Here is a 12,495-nt window from a genome sequence, read left to right on the forward strand (position 1 = left end):
CGAAAAATACAGTACGTTCGAAGAGTCGTTCAAAAGGCTGGCTCGTTCTTATTTCGCTGTTGAACGATTAAAATATGTAATCGCATTTGTTCAGATAACTGAAAATTAATCACGATTAATCACAGACAAATCAATCAATCAATGTTTATTTATATAGCCCTAAATCACAAGTGTCTCAAAGGGCTGCACAAGCCACGACGACATCCTCGGTACAAAGCCCACATAAGGGCAAGGAAAACTCACCCCAGTGGGACGTCGATCGAATGACTATGAGAAACCTTGGAGAGGACCGCATATGTGGGTAACCCCCTCACCCCCCACTCTAGGGGAGACCAAAAGCAATGGATGTCGAGTGGGTCTGACATAGTATTGTGAAAGTCCAGTCCATAGTGGATCTAACACAGGGGTCGGCAACCCAAAATGTTGAAAGAGCCATATTCGACCAAAAATTCAAAAACAAATCTGTCTGGAGCCGCAAAAAATTAAAAGCCATATTACATACAGATAGTGTGTCATGAGATATAAATTGAATTAAGAGGACTTAAAGGAAACTAAATGAGCTCAAATATACCTACAAATGAGGCATAATGATGCAATATGTACATATAGCTAGCCTAAATAGCATGTTAGCACCGATTAGCTTGCAGTGACCAAATATGTCTGATTAGCACTCCACACATTAAGTCAATAACATCAACGAAACTCACCTTGGTGCATTCATGCACAACATTAAAAGTTTGGCGGACAAAATGAGACAGAAAAAGAAGTGGCATAAAACACGTCCTACAAAGTCGGAGAAAGTTATGTAAACAAACTGCGGTGAGTTCAAGGACCGCCAAAATTAGTAGGACAAAACGGCGCTCGCCAAATATTAGAATCAGTGAAGCATGTTTAATATAAACAGTGTGCTTTATAACAATTAGGGAGGTTTGTGTCATGTTTGTCCTCCTACAGAAACCATATTAAAACAAAAAATATATTTTTTTCCCCTCATCTTTTTCCATTTTTGAAAAAGCTCCAGAGAGCCACTAGGGCGGCGCTAAAGAGCCGCATGGGGCTCTAGAGCCGCGGGTTGCCGACCCCTGATCTAACAATAGTGAGAGTCCAGTCCATAGTGGGGCCAGCAGGAAACCATCCCGAGCGGAGACGGGTCAGCAGCGCAGAGATGTCCCCAACCGATGCACAGGCGAGCGGTCCACCCCGGGTCCCGACTCTGGACAGCCGCACTTCATCCATGGCCACCGGACCTGTGTGTCCCCCTCTCCTCCACAAGAGAGGGGGGGCAGAGGAGAAAAGAAAAGAAACGGCAGATCAACTAGTCTAAAAAGGGGGTCTATTTAAAGGCTAAAGTATACAAATTAGTTTTAAGATGGGACTTAAATGCTTCTACTGAGGTAGCATCTCTAACTGTTAAATGGTAAATGGGTCGTACTTGTATGGCGCTTTTCTACCTTTTTAAGGAACTCAAAGCGCTTTGACACTATTTTCCACATTCACCCATTCACACACACACACTGATGTTACCGGGAGGGCATTCCAGAGTACTGGAGCCCGAATAGAAAACGCTCTATAGCCCGCTGACTTTTTTTGGGCTCTGGGAATCACTAATAAGCCGGAGTTCTTTGAACGCAGATTTCTTGCCGGAACATATGGTACAATACAATCGGCAAGATAGGCTGGAGCTAGACCATGTAGTATTTTATACGTAAGTAGTAAAACCTTAAAGTCACATCTAAAGTGCACAGGAAGCCAGTGCAGGTGAGCCAGTACAGGCGTAATATGATCAAACTTTCTTGTTCTTGTCAAAAGTCTAGCAGCCGCATTTTGTACCAACAGTAATCTTTTAATGCTAGACATAGGGAGACCCGAAAATAATACGTTACAGTAATCGAGATGAGATGTAACGAACGCATGAATAATGATCTCAGCATCGCTAGTGGACAAAATGGAACGAATTTTAGCGATATTACGGAGATGAAAGAAGGCTGTTTTAGTGACACTCTTAAATGTGACTCAAACGAGAGAGTTGGGTTGAAGATAATACCCAGATTCTTTACGGAGTCTGCTTGTGTAATTGTTTGGTTGTCAAATGTTAAGGTGGTATTATTAAATAGATGTCGTGTCTAGCAGGACCGATAATCAGCATTTCCGTTTTCTTGGTGTTGAGTTGCAAAAAGTTAGAGGACATCCATTGTTTAATTTCATTAAGACACGCTGACTCCAGCTGACTACAATCCGACGTGTTGGTCAGCTTTAGGAACATGTAGAGTTGGGTGTCATCAGCATAACAGTGAAAGCTAACACCGTATTTGCGTATGATGTCACCTAGCGGCAGCATGTAAATACTACAGAGTGCAGGGCCAAGAACCGAACCCTGGGGAACTCCACACATTACCTTAACATAGTCCGAGGTCACATTGTTATGGGAGACGCACTGCATCCTGTCAGTAAGATAAGAGTTAAACCAAGACAAGGCTAAGTCTGACATACCAATACGTGTTTTGATACGCTCCAATAAAATATTATGATCGACGGTATCCAAGGCAGCGCTAAGATCAAGAAGCAGCAACATAGATGACGCATCAGAATCCATCGTTAGCAGTAGATCATTAGTCATTTTTGCGAGGGCTGTCTCCGTAGAGTGATTTGCCCTGAAACCGGATTGAAAAGGTTCACAGAGATTGTTAGACACTAAGTGTTTATTTAGCTGCTGTGCAACAATCTTTTCGAGGATTTTCGAAATAAACGGAAGGTGGGACACCGGCCGGTAGTTTACCATGAGGTCAGGATCGAGGTTAGGTCTTTTGAGCAGAGGATGAATAACCGCTTTTTTGAATGCTAGGGGAACAGTGCCAGAGGAAAGTGATAAGTTTATAATATTTAGCACTGATGGACCTAATAATACAAACAGTTCCTTGATAAGTTTCCCAGGAAGTGAGTCAAGTAAACATGTTTGTTTTATCCCATTTACACGCCGTAATAATTCCCCCGTTATTTCATCAAAAAGAGAGACTATTTTGGGTGTGTGAATGTGAGTGTGAATGTTGTCTGTCTATCTGTGTTGGCCCTGCGATGAGGTGGCGACTTGTCCAGGGTGTACCCCGCCTTCCGCCCGATTGTAGCTGAGATAGGCTCCAGCGCCCCCCGCGACACAGAAGGGAATAAGCGGTAGAAAATGGATGGATGGAGTATCTGTCGTATATAGTCGTATCTCTTAATATAACCCAGTTGTAGCTGGGATGCGTCGTCTTTAATCTCCTTTCTAATTACTTAAATTTTCTTATTAAAGAAATTCATAAAGTCATCTGCCGAGTGGGTGGAGCTACTGGGAGGAGTCCCTTGTTGGGTTAGCGATGCTACTGTACTAAACAAAAATTTAGGATAGTTTTTGTTGAGGCGGATGAGATTTGAGTAATATTTAGCTTTAGCTAAGGTAAGCATGCGTTTATATGTTATTAACTATCACTCCATGCTTGATGGAAAACCTCAAGTTTCTTCTGTAAACCATGGGGTAAGCCTTTTAGGGGCCCTTTTTTGCTTTAGCGGTGCTATACTATCAATGGTTTCGCGCAGGGCGTCGTCAAAGTTGTCAGTGAGGTTATCAATAGAGCCGACATAATTTGGGAATGGTGCCATTACCGAAGGCAGTAAACCATCGTTGTGGCAGCATTAATGTTGCGGCTGCATAGCAGTTATTATTATTATTAGCTTGTTGACAATGAGTCAGAACTTAAAAGGTAATGATCGGACATTACTTTAGTATACGGGAGTATCATAACTTTGGAGGGGGTGACACCCCCGACAAGCATTAGATCTATCGTATTACCGTTGCGATGTGTGGGTTCATTTATTATTTGTGTAAGACCACAGTTATCAATTATAGTCTGGAGCGCCACGCACTGAGGGTCCGATGGGGTAATCGTATGGATATTAAAGTCCCCCATTATGATTATATTGTCGGCGTGCGTCAATATAATTTCTCTTCATTAATAAGTGTACCCGAAAGAAAATGTTTAAGTTTTAATAGCATGACTGGACAATTAGTTTTATTGAATGATTTTTAAACAGCTCAACACAAGTAGACATAAACACGCTTTTAACGTTGCGTTGGTGTCTATTCTCGACTAATGTAAACATGGAAGTGAAGCACCACCTACCTCTGAATGACACACACAGCAGGCGTTTGCTGCAGTGATGTCTCACGGTGAAAAATAGTCCTTTGCCAGGAGAACTTGCCATGGCTTTGAACCTGATCATTTCTGTAATGTACCTTTTCTGCTCACTATTTTCCCGCTTGTCGCTCATCAGTAACAGGTGAACGCATTCAAAGTTTCCCCCGCTATGGAATGGCCCGAGGGTCAAAAAAGACGCTTGTGCGTTAATCGCGCGTTAAAAAGATTTAGTGCCGTTAAAGAAACTTAATAGTTAACACATCTTTGACAGGCCTAATTGTTAGGCCACTTGTTTTCATCAAGAAATAAATCACTCGTGGCAGTAAAAGCTAAACGTTTGGATAATTAAAAATGTATACATTACACTAATAGACACTATTGTTGAACTATGGATAATCTAATTTGGCTTGTTTTTATAAATATTCCACAAGATGGTGCCGTTTCCCTGTTCTTTGACAGTGATGTCACCATGTCCGCTTTACCTTGTCAAAATTCTGTCTTGTTAATTTTGTTTCCTTTTCCAGTTGTTAATATCACCTAATTCTAAAGAGACTCCAGTAGGTTTAGGTGCTTAATAAAACTACTCCCCTAAGTTACCTGCCTGTTAGTGTGTGCATTTTACATGGGAAGGAACTGTGTCTGAGGATGACTAACTCGTTAATTTCCTGACTTTTTCAATAAAAACAAAAATATGGATATTGATGATTCTGAGAGGGCAGCCTGGGCATTTTGCAAAAAGAATGGCTGTCAAACAAAGGAATTACACCTGCAAATTGGTTCTCATCGTTCACTTCAGCCATTCAAATGACTCGACTTGTTCGCGAAAGTCACATCATGGTTCCTAATCGGATGAGAAACGTGGCATATGTAGAGGTTTGTATAATGCCCATTATTATTCCTGGTAATTATGGGTTATCAGAGAACATTCAGAACCGGAAAACATGCAGTGGAGTGTGTGGATGGTGGAGGGTTCAAATCAGATGAGAAATGTGGGATATGCAGCAGATTGTATAATGTCCATTCATTGTCAATGGGGAGAAAATTCTGGGAAATTCCAGGAACACCGGGAACTTTGAGAAAAGGAAAAACATGTTTTGCATTCAAAACATGTTTTGCATTCAATATATCGGAAGAGTTTTAAGGGTGGATGGTTGAAAAGTCGGAATCGGGTTTAGAAATAGCGCAAAATGTTGAGAATTTAGGGCAGTGCAGAAGTCATTCATTTGAATGGGAATTTCCTGGACATTTGGGAATACCTGGAATTTTTTAAATAATGATACCAGCGTTATTATCCTAAATGATATGAATGAGTTGGTGTTGGAAATTTTGGAATCTGTTGAAAAGTATTGACGTAGAAACAGTTTGAATTGAGAATGGATTTCTCTGAATTCCGGGAAAAACAGAAATTTGTTGTTGAATGTTTTGAAGGTGAAATGGTCGGTTGAAAAATGTGGACTGTGAAAACTTTCCAGGAAGAGGTGAAAATAGGGCTTTGGAAAACCGGGAATTCTGGGAATGTTTTTGAACTTGGAAAATGGTAGTTTGGTTGTCCAAGGAGTGTGTGGATGTTGGAACGGTTCGAAACGGGTGAGAAATGTGGAAATTGTGCATGTTTGAAAATTAGCCCATCCATTTTCAAAGGGCGAGATGTCCTGGAAAACCAGGAATTTTGGGTAATCCTGGATACATCTTAAAAATAGTTTTTTCGAGCCGAACGTTTTGCTACTTGGAACAGTTCCAATCGAATGATTTTCTTAGTGTAGAATACTATGTGTCAACGCTTCAGGAAATAAAAACAAAAATCCAGCGGAGTTTCATAAAACTTTTAATGTGTTTATTCATTCCAGACCATGATGTCTGTACGTGGTGATGGCTGAGAGTTCTTCCTATCAGAGACATCTAGTCCAAATGTCCTCATTCTTCTTTATATTCTTTTTCTTTCCCGTCTAAATGTCCTCATTCCTCTTTATATTCTTTTTATTTCCGATACCTTACTTGTTTTCCTCCCCCACCCCCATGAAGTTAAATTTGTTTTGCTATATGAAGTCTGATTGGTACTAAGGAAAAGAAAAAGCACACATGTGCATATCATTGTCATCTATTAGATACCAAAGCCATCTAAGATTGTTCTTGATCTTTTTCACCAGTTGTTTTTAGGCACCTTGTTATTCAATGACTTTAAATGAAAAAGGACAACAAATGTAGAAGAGAAGGAATTCTGCACCTGGGAGAAATTGCTTTAGTGGAGCTTGTGTATACCAAGAACAAGTATCTTTAAGGCTCCAGGTTGGTAAAAGTAAATCTCTTAAAGACACACACACACGCCTTGCTTGCTTTCAGAAAGCCGTTAGGTAAAACATGTTCCAAAAAAGGAGCAGAAGAGGAAAAAGAAGAATAATGCTCAGTCGCAAGTATGAGAAAAATGATGGAGGGAACTTTGCTTGATGCCATTTGTCACAAACCTCACAGTCCAAAGGAGACCAACACAAATCCTGGCTTCTAAAGTCATGCAGGCAGACATTTACAGGTGCAGAATTCCAAAGTACGCAGAGAAGGAAAGGTTGGGACACACAGTCAGATTTCACACGTGCACACACAGAGACTGGAGACAAGGATGGCCAGAAGGATTTCTATAGGTCAATTTGGTGAGGTCATTTGTTTTACACCCCCCCTCCTACCAGCACATGACTCAGTCAATGACTCCAGGCTGGCGAGTCTTGCGCTCCACATTGAAGCCCTGCACAGAGCAAACAGTTCATGAGCATTTAACACACACACACACACACACACACACACACACACACACACACACACACACACACACACACACACACACACACACACACACACACACACACACACACACACACACACACACACACACACACACACACACACACACACACACACACACACACACACACACACACACACACACACACACACACACACACACACACACACACACAGTGTAACTAGGGATGGGAATCAAAAACTGGTTCTTGTCTAGAACCGATTCCCAGTCAATCAATTCCATTTTTTCAAACCATTTCCTGAAAGGGGAACTGACTATTACGCACCATCCTCACGGAAGACAACACATATGTTTTTATTTTTTTAGTTCAAATCGTAAATAGAATAGGCTTTTTTTATATTGTCATTGCACATAAGAACAACAAAATTGTGGAATTCTGATGGTGGAAGCTGCCAGGCTAACCACGACCCATCAGAAGCAGTTAGGGCTTTCGGCGTCTTGCTCAAGGACACGACAGGAGCTCGCCAGGCCGGCATCAAACCAGTGACCCTTCGGATACAAGACGGCCACTCTACCCACTTAATCCGCTTGCAAACTATGTGAATCGCTCTATTCTGCCAATAAAGGCCTTAACAACACATCCATTAGGTTTTTATATACATGATGTAAGTATATATGTAATGTAGTAACATTCATAATAACATGTAATATATGTAATGTAAGTAAATATGTAATGTAGTAACATTCATAATAACATGTAATATATGTAATGTAAGTATATATGTAATGTACTAACAAAAAATAATAACTTGTAATATATATATGATGTAAATATATATGTAATGTAGTAACATTCATAACATGTAAAATATGTAATGTAAGTATATATGTAATGTAGTAACATTCATAACAACATGTAATATATACATGTAAGTATATATGTAAAATAGTAACATTCATAACAACATGTAACATATACATTATGTAAGTATATATGTAAAATAGTAACATTCATAACAACATGTAACATATACATTATGTAAGTATATATGTAATGTAGTAACATTCATAATAACATGTAATGTAGTAACATTCATAACATGTAATATTTACATGGTGTAAGTATATATGTAATGATAACATGTAACATATACATGATGTAAGTATATGTCATGTAGTAACATTCATATGTAATATATACAGTCGTGGTCAAAAGTTTACATACACTTGTAAAGAACAATGTCATGGCTGTCTTGAGTTTCCAATCATTTCTACAGCTCTTATTTTTTCCTACAACTTTCCTCCAGAAGGTCTCTCTTTGTCCATGTGATGTCAGATGAAACAAAAATTGAGCTGTTTGGCCACAATACCCAGCAATATGTTTGGAGGAAACGGGCAGCACGGTGGGAGAGGGGTTAGTGCGTCTGCCTCACAATACGAAGGTCCTGAGTAGTCGTGAGTTCAATCCCGGCCTCGGGATCTTTCTGTGTGGAGTTTGCATGTTCTCCCCGTGACTGCGTGGGTTCCCTCCGGGTACTCCGGCTTCCTCCCACCTCCAAAGACATGCACCTGGGGATAAGTTGATTGGCAACACTAAATTGGCCCTAGTGTGTGAATGTTGTCTGTCTATCTGTGTTGGCCCTGCGATGAGGTGGCGACTTGTCCAGGGTGTACCCCGCCTTCCGCCCGATTGTAGCTGAGATAGGCTCCAGCGCCCCCCGCGACCCCCGAAGGGAATAAGCGGTAGAAAATGGATGGATGGATGGATGGATGGATGTTTGGAGGAAAAAAGGTGATGCCTTTAAGCCCAGGAACACCATTCCCACCGTCAAGCATGGTGGTGGTAGTATTATGCTCTGGGCTTGTTTTGCTGCCAATGGAACTGGTGCTTTAAATGAGACAATGAAAAAGGAGGATTACCTCCAAATTCTTCAGGACAACCTAAATTCATCAGCCCGGAGGTTGGGTCTTGGGCGCAGTTGGGTGTTCCAACAGGATAATGACCCCAAACACATGTCAAAAGTGGTAAAAGAATGGTTAAATCAGGCTAGAATTAAGGTTTTAGAATGGCCTTCCCAAAGTCCTGACTTAAACGTGTGGACAATGCTGAAGAAACAAGTCCATGTCAGAAAACCAACAAATTTAGCTGAACTGCACCAATTTTGTCAAGAGGAGTGGTTAAAAATTCAACCAAAAGCTTGCCAGAAGCTTGTGGATGGCTACCAAAAGCACCTTATTGCAGTGAAACTTGCCAAGGGACATGTAACCAAATATTAATATTGCTGTACTTTTGACCCAGCAGATTTGCTCACATTTTCAGTAGACCCAAAATGAATTCATAAAAGAACCAAATTTCATGAATGTTTTTTGTGACCAACAAGTATGTGCTCCAATCACTCCATCACAAAAAAATAAGAGTTGTAGAAATTATTGGAACCCTAACCCTAAGTATTGGAAACTCAAGAAAGCCTGCATTTAGACAATACAAGACAACCCTAACCCTCTGCATTATGTTCTTTACAAATGTATGTAAACTTTTGACCACGACTGTATGTCATGTAGTAACATTCATAATAACATGTAATATTCACCAGGGCTGTGAATCTTTGGGCACCGCCCAATTCCATTCCATTCTTGGAGTTAACAATTCGATTCAGAATAGATTCTCGTTCAAAATCAATGCTTTAACATTGGGTGCCAGTTCTATAATTAGCTATATTCCTTCATAAAACAGAAAGAGCTCTGATACATTTCTATATTACTTACAAGAAAACTAGTTTTGTTCAGTAAAATTTGACCAAAATATTTAATCAAGTCAAATATAAATAAGGCAACAAAAAAATTCAAGTGAATTATATTTATATAGCACTTTTCTCTAGAGACTCAACGCACTTTACATAGTGAAAGCCATTACCTCCATCTTTAAGCTACATGTAAACCAGTGTGGGTGGCACTGGGAGCAGGTGGGTAGTGTCTTGCCCGAGGACAAGTTGTAGAAGCAGGGATCGCCTGGAACCCCTCAAGTTCGCTCTACCAACCGAGCCACGCCGCCTCAAGTAGAAGTATCCCACACTTCTCTTTTGTTAAGTACAGCAGATATAGATCTACATCAACAATATGATTTGTCTGAGTGGCTGCACAGGACAGATTAAAAAATAAAATAAAATAAAAAATTACAAATTTAAAAAGTAAAATAAAATACATCCTAGATTTTTTTAATTAAAGAACCGTTAAAAATAAGAACCGCGATTCATTCAAAAATCTTTTTTAACACCATTAATATTTACCTATTTTGCTCGTTTTAAGCATACAGCGCCGCATTATTTTGAAAAACGCACCAGGATATTCGCTTTTTCCTTTAACATCACTTGATTACAAAATGCAGACTTCATGAGGGCCAACAAATAAAACATCACTTACTGTACAATGTCTGCTCTCAATGAGATGCCGACTGATAGGATGTTGATATAATCCTGTTTAGATGAAGAATGACTCATATTTCTTGCAAAGAAATGAGGGTGGAACTCAGCGTCTTTTCGGGTCTTTCTCGCCATTTCCGTGTCAACATAGGGTCCGACTTGTAAGATTATGTCTTCCTCCTTCTACTATCGAAGTGAGAGGCATTATTTATGAATCTGGGATAAAAACTTTCACGAGTCTTGAGGCGAGGAAGCAGCTCACCAGCCGATGTCGCCTGCATTAGCGCTTGTATCACCAAGACTTGATTAACATGTTTTGGATGGTCAGAGGGCTTTATGGCTCCTCCAATTTACACCATTGTAAGCTGACTTTTATTTACAAGTTACAATGCATTAAATCAAATACATCCGTCTTGTCATAACAATTGTGAACGATAGGCAAAATAATAAAAATGCAGTTCCCCTTTATTGATTCCTGTGGGTGGGTGGGAATGAAGTCCTCACGCAACATGGGGCCTAGGTGGCGGAAACACTCCCAAGTTTGTCTATATTTTACGAGAAAAGATTGCAACAATGCTATTAGTAATAACTGCTATTTCATGAAAAGCAATATGCTGAAATAGTTCAACACAGAGCATACTATAAATGTATGTCACCTTTTTGAATCTCATCCGAGCAGCAGTCATCTGCGTCAATAACAGTGATTAATTAATTATAAGGCCTCTCTGAGAACTTAATGAAGTTAAAACTGTAAATGAAGGCATTGATTTGTCTTAAAAAAAATAACAGGTTTTTATACATGTGTCAATAAGGTAATCAGGCAGTGCATGTATTAAAATGGAGACCACTAATTGAGAAAAAAATACAAATGACCTATGAGCTGAAAGTACCTTTGAATTGTCCGGACCACGGGGCTGTCGAACGATGACGAGACGCGGGGCGCTGGCGTCGTCCAGAGTGATGCTCTTCAATCTGTTGACCAGACGGTCTGGGCGCGGGGTGACCACAGGTTTGGGCCCCTCACTGCAACACATCAGGTTATAGCTCCCTGTCGTGGTTAACAAGACGGCTGCATCATTACCTGACTCTGCGCACGTTACAGGCACTACATTTTCCCGTGCGTTGATTGAAGACCACCGAGAACTCCACTTCGTCTCCGGTCTGGAGCTCCAGGCCGTCTTGCACTTCTTTGACATGGAAGAACAGCTTCTTGCTCTCGCCGACTTCGTATGTGATGAAACCGAACTGGAAAGAAGGCAAACAGTCTTAGACCGTGGGGGTTTTTTGGTCCGCAGTATTGTGCTGAGACAAGCACCTGGTCTTTGACACACTCCACCAAGGCGCACCGCTGCGGGACCACATTGCAGGCCATTTTCTGTCCAGTCTGGGATATTGTGCAAACCTGGAACTTCACCGGTTCTCCTTTCTGCAGGCAGTAGGCCTTATTAGCCATACCCATGATTCCAAAGGGGTAGGTTTGGCCTTTACCGTCACCTGACACAAGCAAAAAGGTCGAGAAGTGAAAACACTCCGTCTAATGGGTTAGAAAACAGGGGTGTCCAAACTACAACCCACCGACGTCATGAGTTTAGTAAGGAATGTACCCACGAGGAGATTGCATCCCTTTTAATAGTCTGACAATTTTGATGCTGCTATTAAGACCCCATCTAGTGGACAACATGAGTAATTCAGGTCAGTGAACTTTAATGATGCTGTCAACAAAGGAATGCACAGCATTCACCTATATGACCCAAGGCAAACAAACTCCCTAGGTCATGATGCAAAAAAAACTAAAAATCCAACCAACACAAAAAGTCAACAAACATGGTCTCAAACAGCACAACCTGCTCACTGAACTTTGTGGAAAATTCAAAATTACACCCATTACAAAGCATCATGAAAAAATACAAAACTACTCTTATCCATGTTTGGTGCATTTTAGCTGCCTGATATTTGTGATGGATTACACAACTTTAAGAAGGTTGTCACGGAAGTGAACAAGATCGGAGTCAAACTTTCACATACTCTTACTATCCAATTATATTAATAATTATTATATATCCATTACATTAAAACAATATGTACACATTCATGTATAGGCTAAAAAAAAGGTCGAGAAGTGAAAACACTCCGTCTAATGGGTTAGAAA

General features: G+C 40.5%; 1 protein-coding gene across 5 annotated transcripts in view; it reads right to left on the bottom strand.

The window, feature by feature from the left end:
- Nucleotides 1-5,975: 5,975 nt before the first annotated feature.
- Nucleotides 5,976-12,495, bottom strand: part of LOC133656071 (cold shock domain-containing protein E1-like) — an 88,334-nt gene continuing 81,814 nt past the window's right edge. For all 5 annotated transcript variants that reach the window (XM_062056897.1, XM_062056888.1, XM_062056905.1 and 2 more), the window contains 4 exons: nt 11,662-11,840; nt 11,428-11,591; nt 11,237-11,369; nt 5,976-6,909 (listed from right to left, as the gene is read on the bottom strand). In XM_062056897.1, the coding sequence (XP_061912881.1) occupies nt 6,862-6,909; nt 11,237-11,369; nt 11,428-11,591; nt 11,662-11,840 (524 nt within the window). In that variant the 3' untranslated portion in view covers nt 5,976-6,861. The remainder of the gene's footprint in view (nt 6,910-11,236; nt 11,370-11,427; nt 11,592-11,661; nt 11,841-12,495) is intronic.

Source organism: Entelurus aequoreus, linkage group LG01 (genome assembly GCF_033978785.1).
Source record: "Entelurus aequoreus isolate RoL-2023_Sb linkage group LG01, RoL_Eaeq_v1.1, whole genome shotgun sequence".
In the NCBI taxonomy this organism is placed as follows: domain Eukaryota; kingdom Metazoa; phylum Chordata; class Actinopteri; order Syngnathiformes; family Syngnathidae; genus Entelurus; species Entelurus aequoreus.